The sequence below is a fragment of the Notechis scutatus genome, chromosome 10 (genome assembly GCF_049901735.1).
Source record: "Notechis scutatus isolate UNSWTSFEM ecotype Mainland chromosome 10, rNotScu1.2, whole genome shotgun sequence".
NCBI classification, from domain to species: Eukaryota; Metazoa; Chordata; class Lepidosauria; order Squamata; family Elapidae; genus Notechis; species Notechis scutatus.
The window spans coordinates 11,309,269-11,335,320 of record NC_142018.1 but is presented as its reverse complement, the minus strand read 5'-3'; the positions used below and the strand labels follow the sequence as shown (position 1 = coordinate 11,335,320).

Genomic DNA, 26,052 nt, shown 5'->3' with positions numbered 1-26,052 from the left:
GCCCAGAGACTGCATCCAAGTGTGAAACAGCACCATAAACAGCACAGTCATGGCAGAGGCAACAAATAAGAGCAACATACAACAACACTATTTCATGGATATCTGCTGAATTTTTGACAATGACAAGATGCAACAAAGAACGTTCCTGAATTTTTATTGAAAGCCACCTGCTCAAATCTTTTATTTAATGCTGTGTTGTAATCTATCTGACAAGTTTTGGTTTTTATTCTTTATTCTCAGGATGCCTGAGAATTTCTTACACGTTTCTCTCGATGGATGTTTGAACTTTTCACGTCTGAAAGATGCTACTGTTGACATGCCTTCTGGGACATGGCTTTCCATCACTCTGAAGACTCCTTAGATGTCACTTAATTCAAAAGCCCCAGGAGATAAGTTCTTCTTATCATTTCCCTTGGGAACTGAGATTCTATGGAGATTCTCAGTCATCCAAGTCATCGTTGTCCCAAAGGTGTTTTTTTTTTTCAAGAGGCAACTGGACTTTCTTTGTTTTTATTTGAAGACGTTTCACTTCTCATCCAAGAAGCTTCTTCTGACTGAATGGCATGGAATGGAAGGATTTATTTTCCTTGCAGTTATCTGGTCATTAGTACTCTCTCTGAGTGATGACTGCAAGGAATATAAATCCCTCCATTCCCCACCATTCCGTCATAACTGAAGAAGCTTTTTGGATGAGAAGTGAAGTTGCCTTTTGTGGGAGAACTGAGATGGGGATGTGTGAGAAGCCAGAAAATTATCTTGGCTGTTAGAAAGTTGACTATTGAATTAAGGATAGGTTATTAAGAAATGATACCGCCCTTGGCTATCTCATCATTAAGTAGCTGCACTACTTTCCACCTACAAGATTATCTACCCCTTTGATAGAAATTTCAAAAGCAAATTACTATCATCCAATTCAAGGAGAGTCGGTTAAAAAAAAGATTGGCAAATAATTTCTTCACTTAGTTTAGTTATACTCAACTGACTTTGTTCTCTCTGTGGCTATTGGCAACAGCCATTCCTTTCCTCAACACTTTTTAATATAAATTAAATCAAATGTTGATAATGTAAAGCTGTATTAAATCTGCAGCCATTGTGGCTTTTCTGAGATATTGTCGTCGTGCATTAATTATGTTTATGGGATTCAATTAGCAGCAAATCTGCTTAGGATGGCAACTTTGGCTAGCTTAAGATAACGAACAAACCTCCTTATGAACTGGAGATATTCTTTTCCCTCCATAAGCGTACAATATTGAATACAGCAGACCTGACATCGAATCTAAGTTGATCACATAGTCAAGGAGAATTACTCTGAGCCGTGTGCACACCAGGGGATCGTTGTACATTGAATTTCTCAGTGTAATATGGTATAAATCTTCATGAGAGGCTCAACTTTTATTGGATGCGCAAAAGGTGCTTTTCCACCCCCCCTTATTAAATGCAAGAGATAGTCTCCAGGGATGCCAACTCTTCTAAAACATCTCTATCAATTTTTCTTTCCCTGACGATGAGCTCCAGAAGGCTGATGGGTACAGTCTGGTAAATCACTCCCTCTTGTTTTTCAAATGTAAAATAAATTACTGGTCTCCTGGTCTGAACTTCACGTAGCTCTCCCTCTCTAGAAATTAATACATTTTCATTTGCTCCGTTCCAATGCATTAGCCTCCCAAATTATTCCAAAGGAAAGTTAACTTTCCTGCCTGATCGTCAGGGTAGAAACATGGCGTCTGCTTGGCTCATTTTAGTTCTTCTCTAGGTAATTGTGCATGCGGGTATTTCTTGGGATTGACAGAAACACAACAAGGGTTGTTGCATGTACGATGCATTGGTGTTACGAGATCTTTTATAGTAAGAGAATTTGGGCTGACCTATAAGTTCAAGGACTGCTCAATTCTGTTTTCTAAGATTCTGTTGGAAGAAATATCCACCTGGTTCAGTTCCAATCCAGGAGAAAGGCACTGGAGACAAAATGGAGGCTGGAGGCTGATTGGAAAGAGGGTCTATTTATTGATGAACAGACCCACATGTTGGTGGTGCAGCAGACCACATGGAGTTGAGCGGGGAGGGACATTTATACCTTCTCTTGGGCTTTGCACTTGAGCTTCCTGTTCCTGTGCAAGGAACATGTATTCTATTGGCTGAACATATATTCAATTGGCTGTTTTCAGACTTCCATGGGGCCATGTACAAACCCTAGGAGTTTGTCTGAGCTACGTTTGGTTGAAGTTTGAATTGCTGGTGGTGCTGCAACTGAGATGATGCAATGAAGGGGTTTTGGACAATTCTTATTGTGGCTGAGGGCTAATCCTACCTTTGTTGGACCTTGGGTGAGGGTATTTGCTTATGAATAGAGCTAGCTATCTCTTTATCTCTTAAGCACTGACATCTGCTGAGGTCTATTAAGGAAGGTGGGGGCTGCTTTCCAAGAGCATGTTTCTCCATTTCTCATGCAGGAATATAATACTCTTGCCTTTTTAATATTTCTCAAAACATCTCATTCCTCTAGGAGAGGGGTGGGTGCTAACTTCTACAATTCAAAAGCTTTGAGTAGCGTCAGAGTAGTCAGAAGGTTGAATGCTTTGATAACCTTGCATTATATTCTCCTATTTATTTATTATCTGGGATGTATTTAAGACATTTCAAAGGATAGCAGAAACAGGTTGATTTCCTATCTTCATTTTTCTTTTATTTGGGTTCTTTTTGTATTATAAACCAAAATCAATTTTCAGCCAAATAAGCCTGGATTACACTGAGTTTGATTTCCCAACAACCAATAAACATTATGCAGCTTTCAACAAAATTACTTAGTCTCCTTTAGGTCTATGGAGACTTTCAGTCCTCCAGGTCATGGTTGTTCCAAAGGTGCTTTTTTCAAAAGGCAACTGGACTTTGTTTTTCCTTGAAGACGTTTCGCTTCTCATCTAAGAAGCTTCTTCAGTTCTGAGTGAAGGGCAGAGGATGGAAGGATTTATATTCCTTGCAGTCATCTGGTTGTTAGTACTTTTTCTGTGAATTGTTGAGGCCACTTGGAGGTTTATCTGTGTCCTCGGGGGTCACCTGAAGAGCGCAATTCTTGCATCTGCTGAAAGGGTTGTGTTGTAAACAGGAGATAGGTGGTGTTGTACATCTCCAAGTGGCCTCATTGACTCTCTAAAAGAGTGTTAATGACCTTATGACTGCAAGGAATATAAATCCTTCCATCCTCTGCCCTTCAGTCAGAACTGAAGAAGCTTCTTGGATGAGAAGTGAAACGTTTTCAAGAAAAAACAAAGTCCAGTTGCCTTTTGGAAAAAAAAAAAGCATTTTTAATCTCCTTTAGTCTGTTTTTTTTATTACATCATTTGTTAATTTGGTATTATAGCATGGAGATTTTTTTTAAACAACCTCAAATGAAGCCTAAAAGATCATTTGGGCTTCCTCGTTTTAAAGAGTTATTTTAGAAGAAATGAAATATTGAGCAGAACAGAAGTTAGTTTTCCTTTTTAACAAAACCAATGCCCAGAATAATGAATAGAGAAACGGGCTTTGCTTGACCTCATCCTTCCCATTTCTAGAGAAGACCATCCTTCATCCCTTCTAATTTAGACCAAGTTCTTCTAAACAGCTGCCAAATCCCAAATGCTTCAGAAGAACCCCACTTTTCCAACTCATTGTCAACTCTGAAGCGAACCTGGCTGGGGCCATTTTGGTGGCTTCAGGGTTGCCATAGTATGAAGGAGGGATAGGGAGGGAGAACATCGTTATATGGTGGTTTCTAGGCAAAACAAAATAGTTTCCTGTGGGAACCAAGGACATTCCAACAGGTGGCTGGTGAGAGGAGGAGCACAGTATCCAGGCAACCATCTAGATTCTAGCACCTTGATTGGACAATGTGACTGATTGCCTGGGGAAAAGGGGAACTTTCACTGTTTAATCAGGTGAAAACCGTGGGAACTTTCAGAGTCGGTTTTCACCAGCTTGCACCAATATGATATCTCCAATAAAATTGTTCTTTGAGGAACTCGCCTGTCTCGGGGTTCTGCTTTCTATGGAGTTATTACTTGGAAACCTGACACTCATCCTGGGAAAAAAAAACATGGCAACTTCTTAGGTACTCCACTTGAGTTCTTGCAGGGATGCAAAATATAGTAAGAGAAAACAAACCAATAATTTTTTAAAAAAGAAAGTAAATCAGCATTTAGCAACCAAACAATGAAGCATGCGTGATTGCAATGGATAAATAAGACAACTGTGCTATTTAAATAACTTAGAACTAAGTTATTAAAGTTAACTTAGAACTAAGGAGAAATTTCCTGACAGTTAGAACAATTAATCAATGGAACAATTTGCCTCCAGAAGTTGTCAATGCTCCAACGCTGGAAGTTTTAAAAAAGATGTTGCATAACCATTTGTCTGAAGTGGTGTAGGGTTTCCTGCCTAGGCAAGGGGTTGGACTAGAAGACCTCCAAGATTCCTTTCAACTCTGTTATTCTATTCTATTCTATTCTATTCTATTCTATTCTATTCTATTCTATTCTATTCTATTCTATTCTATTCTATTCTATTCTATTCTATTCTATTCTAATTCTATTCTAAATAGGATTCAAGTGAAAATATTGGACCACACCGGAATTGTGTTACAGTGGCGAGCTTCTATTTCTGCACTATTCTCCAAGTTGTAGATTTTGCCAGGTGAAAAGCAAAGTTTGGGAATACATTTATGGCCTGATTGCTGCTCAGGTTTCCCCTCCCAACTTGAATCCGTAGAACTGCAGCGTGGAGGCAGGTGACAGGTAAAATCTATAACCACTCTAGCTTCTCCAATAAATTATCCTACATATGCCACTGTGGGTAAACAAAGTGGGATGAAGCTAAAGGTTCCACCTGGTTTGAAGTCACCTATCTTTTATAACCTTGACACCACCGGAATAACAAAACTGGGAAATGTATAATGAATGCACACAAATCTGTCGGCTCCTAAGAACAGAGGGGATCTCCTATGTCTTGTCCCTTCTCTTTTGCTTTTCTTTTTTTTCTTTTAAAGCTGTCGCCTGGCTTTTACATAGAGAAAAGGTGGGGCATTTGTGTTGCAAAGAATACGGAGACAAATTGAGAATAACAGAGTTGGAAGGGATCTTGAACGTCTTCTAATCTAGTCCAACCTCCTGCTAATACAGTTGAGAAAGTCCAGAAATATTTCACTCCTCTATTTGTAGCAGAATACCTTATGCCACCAGACTTGAAATTCTAGACCTAGAAAACCTAGAACTACGCCGCCTTCAGTCCAGTCTAAGTATAGTATATAAACTCATACATTGCAATGTCCTACCTGTCAATGAATACTTCAGCTTCAACCATAACAACACAAGAACAAACAATAGATACAAACCCAGGGTTAAACTTGATTGCAGGAAATACAACTTCAGCAACAGAGTGGTCAATGTCTGGAATACTCTACCTGACTCTGTAGTTTCCTCCCCAAACCCCCAAAATTTTAACCTTAGACTGTCTACTATTGACCTCACCCCTTTCCTAAAAGGCCTGTAGTGCATAAGAGCACCAACGTGCCTACCGTCCCTGCCTTAATGTGCCCTTTTATTCGTATCCATTTCATGTATTAATGATCATGTTTATACTGATACCTGTTATCTTATAATCGCTTGACAAAATAAAATAAATAAATAAAAATAAATACCCATTTCAGACAAGTGGTCGCACAGTCTTGTCTTAAAACGCTCCAGTGATGGAGCACCCAGAATTTTTGGAGGCAAGTTCCATCTTGACATTCATCTTCTTTCTCTCCACAATAATCCAGGGATAATCAAAACTGGAGGAAGATCTGTAACAGAACCTTCTCCATCAACACCCTAATTCAGTGGCATTTCCAGTGGTGGGATTCCAATAATTTAACGACTGATTCCCTGCACTAATGAGTTCTTCCAACAGCCAGTTCGCCAAACTGCTCAGAAAGTTAGCAACCAGTTCTCCCGAAGTGGTGCGAACTGGATAAATCCCACCACTGGGCATTTCCAACCATTAAGTTCAAAAGCAGCATCGAGAGGAATCCGAAAAGACATTCTCAAGCTTGTAAATAAAAGCAGAAAACCAAATAAACCTCATGAAGCTTTGCATGGAAGATTTTGGAAGAGGACTTCCAATTCTGATATTAAACATCTACCTATCTAAAGGGACAGTATTTGTTGATGCACAGCGGTGCGGTGTACAGCTACTCTTTCCAACCCTGCTTGCTATAAAAATTCCCTGCTGTGTTGGTATTTAATTAAACAAAAAACAAAAAGAGAAACAAAGCACCTTCATGCCTGCTAATCACATTGATAGTATCCATAGTCGGACAGAGATACAGTGCAGTTTTGTCTTGCAATTATACAACATCCCAAATAGTTTTGTATTAATAATCAATTAAATATTTAGTTACTGCTGAAGTTATATCCTCTCTCTCTCTAGCAAATGTTGCTTTTTATTTATTAGTCTTTCATATCATCAATTACCAAAATCTCTTGGTAGTTTTTTTTAATATAGTTTAAAGCAAAATACAGTATGTGTATACATACCGCAGATGTAATTATGTACTCTACAGAATTCATATAAATTAAAATACAGTCTTCCAGACTGTAATTACAAATCCATTGGTCAAATTCATTAAAAGATATCAATAGATTTTCTCTGCACAGAATTGGAATATCCAAAAGCTGACAAACGGATACTTTATTTCAATCACTGATCAATAAAAGTACATTCAATAAAACAAACAGCAGAAAACTATCCCCTAACAACAAGAACCACTGGTATCCATTTGTGGGTGAAGCTTACACACAATATTGCAAAATTAGCTCCTTTTAGAGAAATAAATTTATCTTGTTTATCAGTGCAAATAGAAGTTACCAGAATGCCTTGGAAAGTTATATAAAATAGGGATAACCAAGGGATCACAAATTAGCAATACAGAAAAACAAGAGATGTGGCTTCTTGGTGCTCCTATCAAAAGGGCACTATGCAGTTTCATATGGGATTTGTTTCTAGGACAGCTATAGGGAGAGCTAAAGATAAGATTCTCCTAAATTTGGGAGCTTCCATGAGTTTGCAACCGCTAGTAAATGCAGCTTCTGCTTACCCCAAAACCTGACATCTGAAATCTCAAGCAGGAGATTGTCTGAACATGTTAATGGCCTGCAGTCTTGATGGCTCTAAATTTAATGAAATTTATGTTCAACTGAAATAGAGCCGCTTGAAAAGTACAATAGATTTGTTGGACCCGGTGCCCTGCAAACATTTTAGGAGAATAGATAAGGGATCTAGATGATACTCCCATGAAGCTACTCAACCTTCCAGCAAAATGTTCTAATAATTTATAAAACTGCATTTCTTAACATGTGTCCCTTCCCTTCTCTCTCTCTCTCTCTCTCTGAACCCAAGGGCCCTACCCTTTTAATATAGCAAGGAGAGTGAAACACTAAACCTTCCCCACTTCTTAAAACATGTGTCACTGACATATACAGTAAATATGCTCCCAGGTCTTGTGGGGTTATTTACAAGCTGTCCTCGGGGCTGTTGGATGGCAAAACAAATAAAAGAAATGAACATTGTCACTTGTAAGGGCTGGGAATTCACATCACACCATGTTCAAGGGGCCCCAGCGATGCTAAGAGGATAAAAACAGGCACAAACGACCAAGCCATCTATTATTTGGTGTCGTGATGTGGTTGAGATAAGCAACAGCACCTGCCATTTTGGAACAATTGCAAAGTCAGAGAGAGAGGGAAGGAGGGAGGGAAGGAGGGAAGGAGGGAGGGAGAGAGTTACTTCTGACTTTTTGGGGTTCAAGAAATGTTCCCCTTTGGTCCTCTCCTTGTCTCTCTGAGGGCTTGTCGTTTTTCTGAATTCCTACCAATGGAACCAACCATTAAGAACACCGGTATCAAAGGTCATACGAAAATAGTTATTGGAAAAATGATTGTGCACCCCAATAGATGTTAAATTGATATTTTTCCCCAAAATTTAATAAGGATTTTAAAAACAAGGATTTAAATCCCAAGATTGAAACATGCTCCCTGACCTGATTCTCAACTAAATGTCCAGTGAAACTCAGATTCTCTTTAGCTTTGCTGTATTGACTTTGTGTACTGCAGTGGTGGGATTCAATTTTTTTTAACTACCGGTTCTGTGGGCGTGGCTTGGTGGGCATGACAGTGGAAGGGTACTTCAAAATCCCCATTCCCTCCCCACCCCACCAACCTGCTTTCCAGCTCCGTTCTCCTGTGCAGGGCAACCAAAGAAGACCCCGCCGATCAGCTGGGACTCGGGAGGGAGAGAATAGATGGGGGCAGGGCCAGTCAGAGGTGGTATTGGCTGGTTCTCCAAACTACTCAAAATTTCCACTACCAGAACTGGCCAGAACCTGCTGAATACCACCTCTGGTGTGCTTATATGTGCATCGTGTAACAGGCACAGGTTGTTTTTTTAAAAAATGTGTACAAATACAAAAAAACTACTTGGATTTCTGATTTCCTCTTTTCAAAGCTTTTCTTTGCTGTTTAGTTCAGTTTTCCCTAATTTATTTACCGCTGCTTTCAATTTGCAAGCTGCCTCCATCAACCACTCAATGCTACTGCAAGGAGGAAAGTTAGAGGGTTGGAGTTAGCAGAGATGACTAAACCGACTGCTTTGATAAAAGGGGAAAAAAATCACATAAGTACTTTTGTTTCTACTTGGAAACCGCTTCTGGACTTTGTGCTTGAGGTGGAAAAAAAATGAAACTTTGATTTTGGGTTTTACCAATAGATAATTTGTTGATATAAAAGTGGTGTGGTGGCTTAGTGGTGGAGCTCTCACCTCACCATTGGGAGGCTGTGAGTTCGATCCTAGGTAGAGGCACATATTTTTCTCTCTGGGCACACTGAGAATGTATCTACTGAACAAAACTCCTCATTGGCAACAGGAAGGGCGTCCAGCCAGTAAACACTCTGCTAGCTCCATTTAGTTGCCCTGAGTCCACCCTGCAAGGGATTATGTGGTTGTTAAAAAATGATGATGATAATGATGATGATAGATTTGTTGATGTAGAAGTTGCTAGTTTATACAACTAGCTAAAAGTAAAAAGTTGAGGTTGGATGTTAGTATCTTATTCTACTTCACCAAAGGGAATCTCTATCCATTTTTCGCTCCCTGACAATTTCTGAAAGATGGGAGCCCAGTCTCTTCTTGAGAGCCTCCAGTGATGAAGCTCCAATAACTTCTGAAGGCAACTTCTGTTCCATGGGTTGATTGGTCTCACTGTCCGAAAGTTTCTCCTTATTTCCAGGTTGAATTTCTCCTTGTTCAGTTTCCATCCATTATTCCCTTTCTGGCCTTCAGGTGCTTTGGAAAAGAGCTTGACCCCCTCCTCCTCTCTGTGGCAGCCCTCAGATATTGGAAGACTGTGTCCCCTGTCTTCCCTGGTCCTTCTCTTCACTAGACCGGCCATGCCCAACTGCCTCCATCCTACAGCACCCCCACTGGTGCCCCAAGCAGGGAAGGTTACTGCAAAATCCCATTCCCTCCCTACCCCACTAACCTGCTTTCCAGCTCCGTTCTCCTGTGCAGGGCAACCAAAGATGACCTAGCCGATCAGTTGGGACTCAATGGGAGGCAGAGAATAGATGGGAGCGGGGCCAGTCAGAAGTGATACTTGCCGGTTCTCCGAACTACTCAAAATTTCCACTACCGGTTCTCCAGAACCGGTCAGAACCTGCTGAATACCACCTCTGATGTTGGTCCAATCCTGGTTGGAAGACAGCTATTTTCCCCCCAATTTCTTAGCCTACAGAGAGATAGAAATGGTGGAACCCTCAACCACGATAACAACTTCCTAATCTCCTTCTAATGATTGTTCATTTTAATACAGTCGAACCAACAGCAGGAAGTTATTTCCGAGCGGCCTCCGCCACACTGCGCCTCTCTCTTTTCATATGTAATTATCCTCAAAGTGCATTAGATAATGCGGCTGATCCCACAGCTGCATACGCATCTATAAATCATTAATGAGGCAGTTAACTGAAGCAAAACTATAAAAGATTTGCATTACCCGACAGAATCCTGCCTTAATTGACTTCCAGTTATTTACAATTAATTTTTGCCATTTGAAATAATAACCGATAGCTTCTGTAGATGTGGGTATGTGGGGGTTTAATTGTTTAATGGTTCAAGGAAGAAAATGCCAATGGATGATTCATCACATATTTATTCAGTGTGGTCCTGTAAATAGACAGTGAGGGCTCTTATGTGGGGGCGGTGGGGATAGAAGCACATAGGGATGGTGCAGTTTGCAAACAACATGCTACACGGTTGCCTTTTGGTCCTTCACAAGGCAAAAAAGATTACTAGGCCATCCTTCTTCCTTTGCTGCCCAGATTATGGGATGCCTGAGCCACAGTGGTCCTCCCACGGCAGACCTAAATAAACAGCTTTAAAACTGTTTATGGTTTCAACTGTGTTATTCTTGACCGAGTTATTGTTTTTGTCCTCATTAACATTCTGCAATATTTATTTTTTTAAGTTGTTCCCACTTTTGCTATTTGCTAGATTTAATTGAAAGCAGGGTCAACAATTTAGAAAGAGGATATTTTCTTTGCATTTTTGTTTCAAAAGGGAAAGTATTTGCAGCTGCATAGAGAAGCAAGTGCATATAGCAATGGAAGGAGATCTGGGCTGCAAAGGGTAGTATTTAGCGTTCCTGAAAAAGCTACAAGATTCCAACCTAGAGAATAGAATAGAATATAGAATAGAACATAGAATACTGAATATAACAGAACAGAGAATAGAATAGAATAGAATAGAATAGAATAGAATAGAATAGAATAGAATAGAATAGAATAGAATAGAATAATTGGAAGGGTCCTTATAGGTCTTCTAGTCAAACCCCCTTAGGCAGGAAACCTTATATCAAACAAATGGTTATCCAGTCTCTTCTTAAAAACCAGCAGTGTTGGAGCATTCGTAACTTCTGGAGGCAAGTTGTTCCACTGATTAATTGTTCTCACTGTCAGGAAATTTCTCCTTAGTTCTAGGTTGCTTCTCTCCTTGATTAGTTTCCATCTATCATTCCCTCTGGTACATTGGAGAATAGCTTGACTCCCTCTTCTTTGTGGCACCCCCTGAGATATTGGAACCCTGCTATCAAGTCACCCCTAGATCTTCTTTTCATTAAACATACAGCTTAAAAACTAGACATACAGTTCTTTATATGTTTTAGCCTCCAATCCCCTAATCCTCTTGGTTGCTCTTCTCTGCACTCTTTCTAGAGTCTCAACATCTTTTCTACAACGTGGCAACCAAAACTGGACGCAGTATCCCAAGTGTGGCCTTACCAAGGCCTTATAAAGTGGTAGTAACACTTCATGTGATCTTGATTCTATCCCTCTGTTAATGCAGCCTAAAACTGTGTTGGCTTTTTTTGGCAGCTGTAGCACATTTTTTAAAATTTTATTTATTATTTTTATTTTAGTATTTTAATAGGAGATGAAAATCTCTTAGCTGCAGGATACACTAGGAGACCAAAATCCAAACGAGAAAATTACAACCATTTCTAATTCCTTGTGAGGTAAGTGGTTGGGAAGCCCTATAAAAGTCAAATACAGCTCAGGAGAAGCTTACTTAAAATTTATGTTATTTTTTTCATGACTCCCTTTTAAACATACAGGACAGCTATGATTACAATACTCCCAATTCAGATAAGATACTGTAGTGGCCCAAATGGGAAATCGTTTTACTCCTGTTTTTTTTCCGTCCCACAAACCTTGTTTATTGTCACTGCTTAGCATCAAAGTCTTCAAGATTTCAGCCTGAAGGCTTTCTCAAGGGTATGATGTTAGAGGTTAAACCCAGAGACTTGTTCTGCAAAATACAAGGTTTCTTATTATAGGGGTGTGGGTGTGTATATGTATATATACTCACAGTCAGCTGGAAGGACAGATAGAAAACAAACCAGGATCATCCATCATCAAACAGCAAACCGACTCAGAGCAGCTTCCAGAAATCAGGAGATGCATCAGAGAGACCAAGAAACATGAGGCTCATGAAGTGAATCCAAAGACCTTTTCAAAATTAACTAGTAGAAATTGTAGGTTTTACAGCCACACCCTTGAAGAAGCCCACTCAGAGCACAGCTGCAGCACTTTAGACTATCTAGAGAAAAATTCCTAGTAGCCTGTAGGATCTTACACCCAAATAAACTTTTAGTTTTAAGGAAGCCCGTTATCAGTTCATTAATTCTCCACTGGGGTTTAAATCATCTACCTATATTCTCTAGGGCTGGGGGGAACTTTAACTCAAAGTGGTCCAATCTTGGCAATCTGAAGACTTGTCTACTTGAACTCCCAGAATTCTCCAGTCAGCCATGTTGGCTGGGGAATTCTGGGAGTTGAAGTCTTAAAGCTGCCAACTTCGGTGACCCTTTCAATCAACTAGCTTTAAATCAAGAATGGAGGTCTTGATCTCAAAATTGACCAACTTCCAGGTAGGTTAAAGCTAAACATTTTCACTAAACTCAACAATCTACTTTAGGGATCACTGACCAGTTAGGTAAGGGTACCATAGCTAGACTACACAACTCTGAATGATTGCTAGATGGTGACAAATAGCCTGCCCTTTTTGTATCTATTTGTCATCATCGGGTGATCAGTGGGATTTATACAGTCCAGAAATAGCATTCCAGGAACTCTTGGCTCTAGAACAGGGGTGTCAAACTCAAGGCCCAGAGGCCAGATGTGGCCTGTGGGGTATTTAGATCTGGCCTGCAGGGTCACCCTGGAAACAGCAAAGAATTGGCCCATGGTGCCTCTGCTAGCGGAGCTCGGGAGGGCCGCAGAGGGTTGCAGGAGGCTGTTGCAACTGAAAACTGAGGTCACGACAGCCATGGGCTGAGTACTGCTCCTGAGTTCTGTTTTCGCTGGCAGAGGGTTGCAGGAGGCTCTTACTGCTGAAAACAGAACCCGGAAGCCCATTTTTGCTGGCCGAGTGCTCGGGCTACCATAGGCGCCCCCGACACAAGTGATGTCAAGCTGGCCATGCCCCCTCTGGCCACACACACACACACCCCGTCCCCCCCCCAAGGTCAAACACAATGCTAATGCGGACCTCAATGACATCGATTTTGACACGGCCCACTTTAGAAAGTTAAACAGGGAGAGTGCAAATAATTGAGTCGGAAGGGACCTTAGAGGTCTTCTAATCCAATCCCTCCTGCTCAAGCAAGAGACCCTGTACCTGTGATGGTGAATTTATGGCATGCGTGCCACAGATGGGCCCATTTTTTGGCCTCCAAAGGCTGCAGAGGCTTTCCTCGAGCCCCTGGGAAGGCGAAAACAGCCTCCCTCGGGCTCCAGAGGCCCTCCGGAGGCTGAAAATGGGCACTTCTGGTATTTCTTGAAGGCCCGTTTTTCGGCCTCCCGAGACCACAGAGGCTTCCCTCGAGCCTCTGAGAAGTGGAAAAAGGCCTCAAACTGGCTGAAGATCAGCTGGGAGGTGCGTGTATGCGCAGTGCAGGTAAGAGGGGGTGTTGTGCATGCATGTGCAAGGGGCAGGGCTTTTTTACTGTGGGTGCCGTAACGCGCACTTTCAGCACACCACTACAAAAAGGTTCTCCATCACTCTCCCGTACCATTCCAGACCAACAGCTACTCAATTCTCTCTTTGAGAACCTCCAGGAATGGAACCCCTCAAACATCTGAAAGCAAGCCATTCCCCGGATTAATTCCTCTTCGCTGAGAAATGATTATGATGGCAAAGAGGCGGACAGACTCCTCCAGTTCGTTCAAATGAAGAGCAAAATGCAAATTTGTGCATAAGCAAACAGGAGCAAACAACAAACCGTGGGTACCATGGATCTGGCAAGGAAATGGAGAAAGGTGAACCGCCTCAACTCCAACCTTAATTTTCTTCTTTTGTAATCTGCTGCTCAGCCGGTCTTCCTGATTTCAAGACTGTATCAGGTGAGGTTCCACTGCATCGTGTTACTGTTCGCAATAATAGTAATAAGAGACCAGTTATGGGTCATTTGGCTTGCTGGTAATTTGGATACTAGCAAATTGATCTTTCTTTTGTGCCGGTTCCTGAACTTTATAGCTCCTTATGACTTTCACGTGTACTTAGCCTAACCCTCAACACATTAATAGAGAAGACATGAACTTTGTTTAAATTGTTTGGGATAAAGGTAACTTGACAGCTAGCAGTCGCTCTGTTCTTGATTAAACGTTACCACGATTCGTAGTTTGTTATTAGTGCAAGCATAAGCTAATAAGAACGCAAGAACATACAGCTTACTTTTCTTCTTTATGATGGCATTTTCCTCAGCATTTTGAGGAAACACATTATTATTATTTAGCGTATGGCATACAAGGCCAGGGAAATGTACACATGCTAGACAATATGCAATCCTGACAGCCTAGAATGCTAGTTCATTCTGTGCAGGGCTTGCACAACTATCCTTGATGCATCACAGGGGGGAACTAGCTTTACACCAATTAGCTAGTGGCACTCGGGTTGCCGGTTCTTACAGGCTCTTCCACCAAACCTTGTGTTGCAATGCCTCACATCTGGCGCCAGCTTCTGCACTCCACACACAGGAATGTAGGTAGGTTTTCTTCCCCCACCAAAGTGGTACCCATTTATCTACTTGCAATATTGCCTGCTTTCAAACTGCTGGGAAGGCAGGAGCTAGGGTTTGAGCGATGGGAGCTCACTCCGTCTCACAGAGCAGGGCTCGAACTGCCGGAACGCAGACCATTTTTGGCTGGTAGTTCTAGTGACATTAAGCCTCCGCACCACCATGTCCCCTTTGATTCCTGCACACAGGCTCCAATAATCCTACTTCAGACAGATTATATAAAGACCTGTCTGTCTGCAGAAAGCTGGGAAAAGTGGAAGGAAAGAGAAGAAGAGGATGACCAAGAGAAAGGTCACGGACTGGACTCGGTTTAAGTGGCAGTAGAGCACTATAGAGTGGCAGTAGAGTGGCAGTAGAGCACTAGGGATGTAGTGGCTCAGTGGCTAAGATGCTGAGCTTGTCAATCAGAAAGGTTGGCAGTTTGGCAGTTCGAATCCCTAGCCCCGCGTAACGGAGTGAGCTCCCATTACTTGTCCCAGCTTCTGCCAACCTAGCAGTTCAAACGCACGTCAAAAATGCAAGTAGAAAAATATGGACCACTTTGGTGGGAAGGTAACAGCGTTCCATGCGCCCTTGACGTTTGGTCATGCTGGCCACATGACCACGGAGACGTCTTCAGACAGCGCTGGCTCTTCGGCTTTGAAACGACTAGCATGTATGTGCGAGGGGAACCTTTACCTTTACCTTTGAGCACTGTTGGGAGACAGGTAATGGACAGATGTCATGAAGGTAATCTATGTGGCTGCTAAGCATTGCCAATGATTTGATGGCACATCATCATCATCGTCACCCTCCCTCTAGCAAAAAAAAAAAAAAGACAATTACACACTGCAGTTGAAGCACACTTTGCTGAATCAGGGTTGACAATGTGTTGATGTTGATGCTTTTGGCATATTTTAATCCATTTAATGCCATCTCCATTGAAACTGTCGTTAAAGTATCACTCAAGTGCAATTCCTGTAGTAGTGATTCCAGGGTCAAAAAGTGGTTAAGGGTTGGACATTAAGGCAGTTTTTCCAGTTATGTGGACCAGCGGCAGGATCGGGGGATTGGGGGAGGGAGAGAGAATGGTTTCGTATGCATGCCCGCCTCTTGCACAAATGGTGCTTCGATTCCTGGGCTGCCTCTTGCGTGGCCCAATTCCCAATGAGATGCACACCAGGGGTTGGGAGGACTCCTACGTTAAGGGATCACCAAAAGGCATTATTGAACGTGCAAGGAATTCACACTTCTTCAGGGGTGGGCTTCAAAAATTGTAGCAAAGGGTTCTCTGCCTGGTTGCTGGATAGGTGTGGCCATGGTGGGCGTGGCCTAGTTGGCCTCCTGCACCATGGTGGGGGGGGCATGTTTGCCCTCCCCGGGCTCCGGAGGCTTTCCTCGAGCCTTCGAGAAGGTCAAAACAGCCTCCCTGGGCTCCGGAGGGTCTCTGGAAGCCAGAAACGGGCCCATTTCCGATCTTCCTGAACTTCCGGGAGGCGTTTTTCACCCTCCCTGAGCCTACACTTATCTGCATCCAAAACGGGCTGTGTGGGAGGGGTGGGGTGGACGGGGCCAGCCAGGGGTTTGGGAGTTCTCCAAACTGCACAGAATCTTAGCTAGAGCAGTGATCCCCAACCTTTCTTATGCCGTGGCCCGGTATCCCCAACCTTTTTTATGGCGCGGCCCGGTACCGGCATTAGCTGGGCGCCGCCATCTTTTTTTGATGAAAAAGTGCTTCCGGTGACCTCAGCGGAAGCACTTTTCATCAAAAAGATGGCGGCACTAGCGCTTCGGTGAGCTTTTCCGGGTAGAAATGGCTTTCTACCGGAAAAGCTCACGAGCGCTAAGCGCCGCCATCTTTTTGATGAAAAAGTGCTTCCGGTGAGCTTTCTACCCGGAAAAGCTCACCGGAAGCACTTTTTCATCAAAAAAGATGGCGGCGCCCAGCAAACCAGCGGCCCGGTAGGACTTGTTCCACGGACCGGTACCGGTCCGCGGACCGGTGGTTGGGGACTCCTGAGCTAGAGGATCTCTCGAATCCCTACGAACCCCCAGCAGCCCACCTCTGTCCTTACTACGCCAAAGTAATCGACTATGACTAAAAGCAGAAGGAGCAAATGAGCATAGCTGGTAATATTTGGGGGACGGGTCCTTACATCCTGAGAAATGTTATCTTGGTGAAACTACGCTATACGGGCCTATCATGTTCATTCACAGGCTAACAATAACAACAGTGGAACAGGTGCACGCTTAACTTTTTCCTACGTTTCTGAAGATACAAGATGGAGTTTGAATGAAAATCATCTTGGTTTTATCTGTATTTTTTAAAAAATCAATTTATTTTGAAAGGCCAGAATATCCAGAAAGAAAAAAATAATAGAATATTCTTCTCGTGGTTTAAAGGCTGACTAAAGGAAAAGTACAGTAAAAGAAGAAAACAGGATTTTTTGCTTATGTCATGGCAGTTATTTCTCTTGCTGGATCAGAATGTGGCTTCTAATTTTAAAGGCAGAAAAGAAATGTTAAGATTCTACTAGCCAGCAATAGTTGAATTTTTTTTTTTAAAGAAAAGGTCCCATACAGATTAGGAAGTCCATTAAAAGAGGAGCCACGTACCTGCTCCTAAGATCTCTGTAGAAGAGGCAATCTAATAAAACTTGGCTTAGAGATCCCACTATGATCTACAAGGACATAATTTGTAATTATAATGGACTCTTCTGGATTTCCCTTCCAGTAAACACAACTGGTCAGGGTGAGGAACCATCAAATATTTAGGCATTGCTTTATAGTTGAGGTAACTTTCTGGTTTCCACACAGGGGCAGAGTTGCTTAAGAGAAGATGCTTAGATAAAGGAGCTATTTTGTCATTCTGAATCTAATATATGTGAGTTTATCTTTCTGCCTGCCCGATTATAGGTTAGCATGTGTAGGGTTTCCCAAGACAATCCTAATTAATGAAGCTTGTTTTCCATTATTACTCTCCAATGTGTGATGGAGTTATTTCCTAGTATATATGTTGAATCAGGCCAACCTGGCAAAACATATTTTTAAAATGAAAAATGTAGAAAGGCTGGGCTCATAACTCTTTATTTTTAGCAGTGCAGCTTTTCTTCTCAGCTTCTCGGATATCTGAGAATATTTTCTCTATGAATTTAGACTGAACTGTCTTTAAAGGGACGCCAATTATGATACGGTTCTACTTGGGCACCATGTGATAATTGAGGAATTACTCTGGTTGAACAGTGTTTTATGGCTTCTGGGATGAAAAAGGCACCAGATGTTTGATGGAACCATACTGTATTGGGTGCGCAGAACCTTCATCAACTGTGCACAATACAAGTATGGTTTCTATAAGTGGTGCCAGTTGCCTGGAGGACCATTTCTAGATATTTGAAAGTTGTAACTTGGTTGGACATCTTCAGTGGTGGGCTTTGCGCACAGCGCTGAAAATGGGGCATTTAGAAGCTCAGCTACTTACTTTCCAAATCAGAAACTGTCAGTAGAACGGCGGGGGTGGGAGGGAAATCAACTGTGTTGTGTGATTGAGATGAGCTGGAAAGCAGGAAATAAAGGACAGGATAGGGCGGGGCAGGTGGGTGGAACCAGCTGATCGTTGGAATTACCGGTTCACCTGAACTGGTCCGAACCATCAGCAGCCCCACCACTGGACATCTTCTTTAGATCAGTGGTCGACAACAAGTGGGCCAGGGACCATTGGTGGTCCACAAGAAAATTTTGGTGGTGCGCAGAGAAATGTCTCCCCTCCAAAACACTCCCCCCAAAGCAATTAATCCAGGCTGTGTGGGAACACAAGGTTTGCACTGCCCGCATGGCCCACCCAGCCGCTGGCCCCCACCCTTCAGCCGAGTACAAACCTTACCTTGAGTAGAGCCACGTGAGCTGGAACTAGAAGGTAGAAGACCAATGGCGGGGGAAGGAAATCCGCCCCGGGGTGGCTTGTTGACATGAGTGGGAAAGTTGGTCCCATGTTCCAGAGCTGCAGCAGTCACAGGATTGGTCATCCCAGAGCAGCTCCTCCAGTCCATGGCAGGCCGGTGCACCCAGGTGGAGGAGCAGCTGCTCTGGGATGTCCAAAGGGCCAGTCCTGTGACTACTGCAGCTCTGGAATATGGGACCGACTTTCCCACCAACATCAGCAAGCCACCGTCAGTTGAAATTCATATTGGTGGTCCACGGGATTTAAAATTATGAGTTTGGTGGTCCCTGAGGTCCAAAAGGTTGGTGACCCCTGATCTAGACCATATCAGCTAGTCAGGATTCTTAAGTTAGACATTTCTTCAATGAATTAACTTCCTACAAATCTTTCAAATGTGACATTACTTACCAGCATGCACATCCCACCAGCTTGAGATATGAAAGTCTGATGCTTTGGGTAGTCAATATTTATCAGGCGCTAGCTAATAACAACTTTACAACGGATTCATTCTCTGGAGTTTCTTGATTCCTTAAATCTCGTTTGCCAGTACTTTGACCTTTAAAACTATTCTTGCAAGGGCAAACTGGGGAAATCAATGAAATGTTCACCAAGCTACTACAAATGTAGTAGCTTGGGCTTCTGAGGAGGAGAAAAATGCTAAGATGGCTTATCTTTTAAAGCAGGGGTGTCCAACCTTGGCAACTTTAAGACTTGTGGACTTCAACTCCCAGAATTCCTCAGCCAGCAAAGCTGGCTGAGGAATTCTGGGAGTTGAAGTCCACAAGTCTTAAAGTTGCCAAGGTTGGACACCCTGTTTTAAAGCAACCACATTTGCTCTGCGGTAAGGGTTGGATTTCGAAACGAGTTGTTCAATTTTAACAATACTGGTTTTGTTAACTCTTCTTGGAGTTTTTCAAAAATTAAAACGATGTGCATTGGACTTCATGATTGTCAGTAGAGACAAAAGTCACATCCTATTTTTGACTGGGGTATTGGCTCCAGTTCAAGTGGAAGGCAATGTCAAGAAACAGTTGAATCGGGAGTATAAACAGTTGAATCGGGAGTATATATAAATTCAAATGAGTATAAAGATTTATGGCCAGCTTAAGCTCTCGACAAGAATCTGGCCAACTAACATTCAAAGGAGATGAACGGGGAGATAAGAAAGGCATTCAAGGTGGGCTGGACTTAGATCTCTTGGGTGCACAGGGATGCGTGACTTATTACACATTTGACCCCTCCCTCGGGCTTAGCCTGGTCATCTCCTATAGGTGGTGAGAAGCATTAAATACTGTCAGAGTATATTCATGAATTGGAATAGAGCATGGTAACAAGGTCAGCCAATGAATAGGCATAGCAACTAAGCCAGCCAATGAGGACTGTTTGGAAACGGAAACTAGAAGTAGCCTTGGCGTGGCTCTATATTAAGCTCTGCAGCTCTGCAGCTCTGTTAAGCTCCGAGTCTGTCTATTGAAAATGAAACTGTTTCTCTCCTCTGTTGTATCTTGCTTGCCTGCTGAACTAAAGTGAAACTGATGTCTGTTTCTGGGCTCTTGAGTTGGTGCTCTGCTCTGAACTTGTAACATGTCTGCTTCTGTTTGAGTTTGCTCCATGTTGGATAAATTTACAACTGGTATTGTAAAATTTACTTCACATGTTTGTAAAGAAGTTAAATGAAGCCTCAGCCATCTGTGTTTACTTTGCTGGAGCTGAATTTACATCGCAATACTCTGAACAAATACAAAGCTTTTGGGATCCAGTAGGTGGGATATAATTCTAATACTATTAACTAAATGTATATGATGTAATTATGCAAACAGACTAGTGTAAATTATGGATGATGTAGATTTGGATAGAACAAAGTTTCAGATTTAATAGACATCCTCTCTCTGAATAGTCTGTTAAATGAAGGTTTTAATGCCTTGCATAATTTTTGAAAGTATTTTTAAGGCTTGCTTTTTTCTATGCATCGAATCCTAAAATAAAGGTGTTTTTTTTAAAAAATGTAACTTTTGCAAATAATATTTGCAAAATTTGGACAAGTGTGAATACCAAAATATTACTGTTTCAGTAGGTGTGTTGAAAAGTAGATTCAGTTGATTTGCTTGAAAATGTAAAATGAATATCTGATTCATAATCCAACATTAAACAAATGATAAAAAATGAAGCCATTTCCAAAGTCAAAAAAAATGTTTTAATACTGTAGTTATTTAGCAAGAACATTTTAACAAAGAATGTGTACTTTTAACTTAATATGATACAACAGAGAAACTATATTTTAAAGTTTCCATTATCTAACATCCTACCATATGTTCATCCTTCCTTTGTCCCCTGGTGTGAAAAGACTAAAAACCAAGCAGAACTGAGTTATTTTTTTTTCTTAAAAAAGCATCAGTTTTATAATCCCCTCGTTACATTGAATATTGGAATTTAGTTCACACTTTTTTAGCTGGTCATCCAAGGAAGGGCAATTTTTACATTATCATATTAAAAAATGTACATACTTTTCTCTTCAAAACGCAATATATATTGAGTTTTCAGCTTCAGTAAACAAAGCTTAAATTTATAAACACAACTGAAACAGCTCTGTGGTGAACTGTTTTAGTGATAAAACTGGACATGTAGATTATACAGCCAGAAAGAACCACTGCAGCTTATTAACTTAATTGTGCCATTGTTAAACAGTTGTACAGCCATCCTCAACCTGGCTCAATTTCATGTACACTCCCATTGAGTTTTGGGATCTGTGGTTCCAACACAACTGGAAGGTACCAAGTTGGGGAACGCTTGGGGCTGTTACGATGACATCAAAAGGACAACGCACGTGTCACCACCTCATTTGCAAAACCAGGGTGAATATGTAAAGGCATCGCGATGATGCAGGCAATTTCCATCATGACATCGTAACAGGGGTTGTCATCGCTGCCCGCCCCTCTCTTGCTCCTCTTACAGAGGCAATTTTTTTTTTTTTGTCTCCCAGGGAATCATATGTGCTTAAAAAGAGGCTAAAATGGATTCTTCCCCATTCTGTTTTTTTTCTAGGACTTAAAAATGTTCTGTTGCAAAAGGTTTGGGATGGCCAAGCTTGCGAGTCTCCACATTTCTCAGTGACGGTTCAGCGGTTTTTCAACGCGGGAATTATTTGAGAGTCCTGGATTCAAAGGTTACCATCTTGCAACCGTTACCAGTTCTGGGTCTTCGCACCGCACCGAAGGGTATCCAGGATTGAAAAAAGAGACTTCTTTGCAGGAGTTTTATCATCTTCAGAAGTGACTGTTACATGTCCCCCACCCCTCCCCCACCCCACACAAACATGCCAAATTCGGCATCTTCAGTACATAATGGTTGGTTTGATGTATGCTCTGTTTTCTGGAAAAGAAAAGGAGGGGAAAAAAGAAGGAGAGGATATTGCCATTCCGTTGTCTTTATCTGAAGTTCTCGAAAGCTGGAATGGAAGTCTGTTTTTAGGAAGACGACATACACAACAGGTGTCAAGGCTAATACCAGGCGGCCCCGGACTTATGTCCACAATTGACCTCAATATTTCTGTTGCCAAGTGAGACTTCCAGATGTGCTAGAGTACAGTTTGCATGACTGACCAATAGACGAATCCTCATCTGTAACAACGGGAATTGTAACACATCTTATCTGCAGGGTACCCAAATTGGGGCAGATCTTACAATACAATTCCTAAGCTAAAACATATGAAGAACGGTTGCAGGAACTGGGTATGTCTAGTTTAATGAAAAGAAGGACTAGGGGAGACATGACAGCAGTGTTCCAATATCTCAGGGGCTGCCACAAAGAAGAGGGAGTCAAGCTATTCTCCAAAGCACCTGAAGGCAAGACAAAAAGCAATGGGTGCAGTGATGGGATTCAAATTTTTTTACTAACGGTTCAGTGGGCGTGGCTTGGTGGGCGTGGCAGGGGAAGGTTACTGCAATAGCCCATTCCCTCCCTACCTCACTAACCTGTTTTCCAGCTCCGTTCTCCTGTACAGGGCAACAAAAGAAGACCCAGCCGATCAGCTGGGACTCGGGAGGCAGAGAATAGATGGGGGTGAGGCCAGTCAGAGGTGCTATTTGCCGGTTCTCCAAACTACTCAAAATCTTCACTACCGGTTCTCCAGAACCTGCAGAATACCACCTCTGAATGGGTGGAAACTAATCAAGGAGAGAAGCAACTTAGAACTAAGGAGAAATTTCCTGACAGTTAGAGCAATTAATCAGTGGAAAAACCTAAGAATTGCTTGCTGCATCATTGTAACTCCACTTCAATGTGCACATTAGAATCTCTTAAATATACTTATCTATCAGATTAATCTTTCAGAGAAAGGCATCAAACCATCAATTAACCTAAGCCTGAAGATTTGATATTACTTATGACACAACACACTGTCCATAAATAGTGTTATAATGGTCAAGCTGGCATTTGGCATTCCGTCAGTTTCCCCCTGAGAGCATTAGCAATAACAAACTGGAGAGCACCTGATTAGAAAGCCAGAAATTGTGAGTTCTAGTCCTGCCTTAGGACAAGTTCTTGTACTGCCTTAGGCATGAAAGTCAACTGAGTGACTTTGGACCAATCACCAGGAGCCGATGAGTTCCAATCCTTCCCTAAGCTTCCACATACGGATAGGAGGTTGTACAACTTGCCTTGTGGTGTGACTGGAACAATCTGGAACTGAACACACTCAAAACCATAGAAATGGTGGTAGACTTCAGAAGAAACCCTCCCATACTACCACCTCTAACAACACAGTATCAACAGAAGAGACCTCCAAATTTCTAGATTCTATCATATCACAAGACCTAAAATGGACACCTAACATCAAAAATGTCATCAAAAAAGCACAACAAAGAAGGTTCTTTCTGTGCCAACTCAGAAAGCTCAAACTGCCCAAGGAGCTGCTGATGCAGTTCTACAGAGGAATGATTGAGTCTGTCATCTGCACCTCTATAACTGTCTGGTTTGGTTCTGCAACCCAACAGGACAGACACAGACTCCAGAGGATAATTAGGATCACAGAAAAAACAATTACTACCAACCAGCCTTCCATGGAGGACCTGTATGCTGTCAAAAAGTCAAAAAGAGGGCTATGAAAATATTTACAGATTCCTCACATCCCGGACATAAACTGTTTCAACTCCTACCCTCAAAACGACGCTATAGAGCACTACACACCAGAACAACTAGACACAAGGACAGTTTTTTCCCCAAACGCCATCACTCTGCTAAACAAATAATTCCCTCAACACTGTTCAACTATTTACAAAGTCTGCACTACTATTACTACAGTAATAATCTTCTCATCACTCCTTAGCACCCATCCCCTACCACTTGTGACTGTATGACTGTAACTTTGTCACTTTATATTGACTGTTTCCTCGTATGATTTGATTGCTTATTGTACCCTATGACTATTATTAAGTGTTGTACCTGATGATTCTTGACTCTTGACGAATGTATCTTTTCTTTTATGTACTCTGAGAGCATTTGCACCAAGACAAATTCCTTGTGTGTCCAATCACACTTGGCCAATAAAGAATTCTATTCTATTCTATCTGAATTTTGATCATGTGGCCATGGGAATGCTGCAATGTTTGTAAGTGTGAAAAATGGTCCTAAGTTACTTTTTCCAGTGCCTTTGTAACTTTGAATGGTCACTAAGTGGACTATTGTAAGTTGAGGACTACCTGTACATTCTGCTGTGCCTCTTTGTAGCCTGACAATGTGGTAAATATACACTGGCAATCCCCTATTAGAAGACAAGAAGTTCTCGGTGGACTATGGTCAAGGATGCTGAACAACAAGGCCCTCCTTACTCACCTGTCAACCCAAGCCAAATCAAGAGACATTTATTTCTTTTGTTACAAATAAAGATGATCTTTCATAAGCCGTGGTGGCACAGTGGTTAAAGTGCAGTATTGCTGGCAAACTCTGACCACAGACAGGTGTTCGATCCTGACTGGCTCAAGGTTGACTCAGCCTTCCATTCTTCCGAGGTTGGTAAAAGAAAAACCCAGATTGTTGGGGGTAATATGCTGACTCTATAAACTTCTTAGAGGGCTGTAAAACACTATGAAGCGGTATTTAAGTCTAAGTGCTATTGCTATTGCTTTGAAGGTCAAAGGAAAAAATAAATAAAACCATTAAAAGAACCAAAGGAATCTGCATTTGTTTTTCCACGAGAACAGATTGAAAGCCCTAGCTACTAACTTCTGATTTTAGAAACCACACTAAAAATAATCAACCCAACTTAGCCTGTGCCAAGAATCGACTGATCTCGCCTTTTGGATTTGCATGTGCCAATACTAAATCTACCTTAGGACACAAACTATATTGACCGGCTAAATGACACATATCCTTGGAACGATTGCCAACTTTTGTTACATTTCAATTTTGAAATGCATTTCAGCTATAATATGAGTGATTTATCATTTAACGGGAGCTGTCAAAGTCAACTCCTAGCTAAAACAAAAACATCTGGAACGATAAACAGAGGAGGGCAGGAGCTGCATTTCAATCCGCATCCAGCATGTTCGCTCCATGACAAACAGGAAATGGCTAATTAGGAATTGAATGTTTCATGTTTTAAAGGAGGCCTGCCCTCATGGAACAGCAACAATCCAATATGGAGCCTGAACATAAACACGAATAAATATCACGCACAAATTAATGCCTCAGGAATGTCCAGGAGCCTGGGAACGAAGGATGGCAGAAGGGGACAGAACTGGGCTTTGGAGACATTTAGAAATGGAAAAAAAACACACAGTTTAGATATTCTCTATTCTAGGGGTGTCAGTCAAGGCCCGTGGGCTGGATCTGGACCACAGGGTGGACTTAGATATGGCCCGTGGGGCCACCCTGGAAACAATGAAGGACCGGCCCATGTTGTGTCTGCCACTGAAAACAGAGCTTGGGAGGGTTGCGTGCGGTTCTCCTGAGCAGTGTTTTCGAACCTCCCAAGCTCCATTTTTGACCCTCCCGAGCTCTGTTTTCGACCCTCCCGAGCTCCGTTTTTGATCTTCCTGAGCTCCGTTTTGACCCTTCTGAGCTGTTTTTGACCCTCCCAAACTCCGTTTTCGACCCTCCTGAGCTCCATTTTCGACCCTCCTGAGCTCCGTTTTCGACCCTCCCGAGCTGTTTTTGACCCTCCTGAACTCCGTTTTCGACCCTCCTGATCTCCATATTCAACCTGCAGCCTGGTTAAACGAAGACTAAAAGATGGAATCAAAAATTCATCCAATAAATTCTTCACTTACTGATATTTCCTTTTTCTAGCATTTTTCAGGTAGCCCCGAAGATGGAATCAAAAATTCATCCAAGAGGCAACTGGACTTTCTGGTTTTTCTTTGAAGACATTTCGCTTCTCATCCAAGAAGCTTCTTCAGCTCTGACTGGAAGGTAGGAAGGAATGGAAGGATTTATCCTCCTTGCAGACAGCTGGTCATTTGCATTCCTTTTGGCGGGTCATTGAAGCATTTGGAGATTTATCTGT

At 42.1% G+C, this 26,052-nt stretch overlaps 1 protein-coding gene across 3 annotated transcripts in view; it reads right to left on the bottom strand.

The window, feature by feature from the left end:
• Positions 1-20,731: 20,731 nt before the first annotated feature.
• DACH2 (dachshund family transcription factor 2) overlaps positions 20,732-26,052 on the bottom strand; it is a 290,074-nt gene continuing 284,753 nt past the window's right edge. For all 3 annotated transcript variants that reach the window (XM_087972087.1, XM_087972088.1, XM_087972089.1), the window contains one exon: positions 20,732-21,920. In XM_087972087.1, coding sequence (XP_087828213.1) covers positions 21,883-21,920 — 38 coding nt within the window. In that variant the 3' untranslated portion in view covers positions 20,732-21,882. The remainder of the gene's footprint in view (positions 21,921-26,052) is intronic.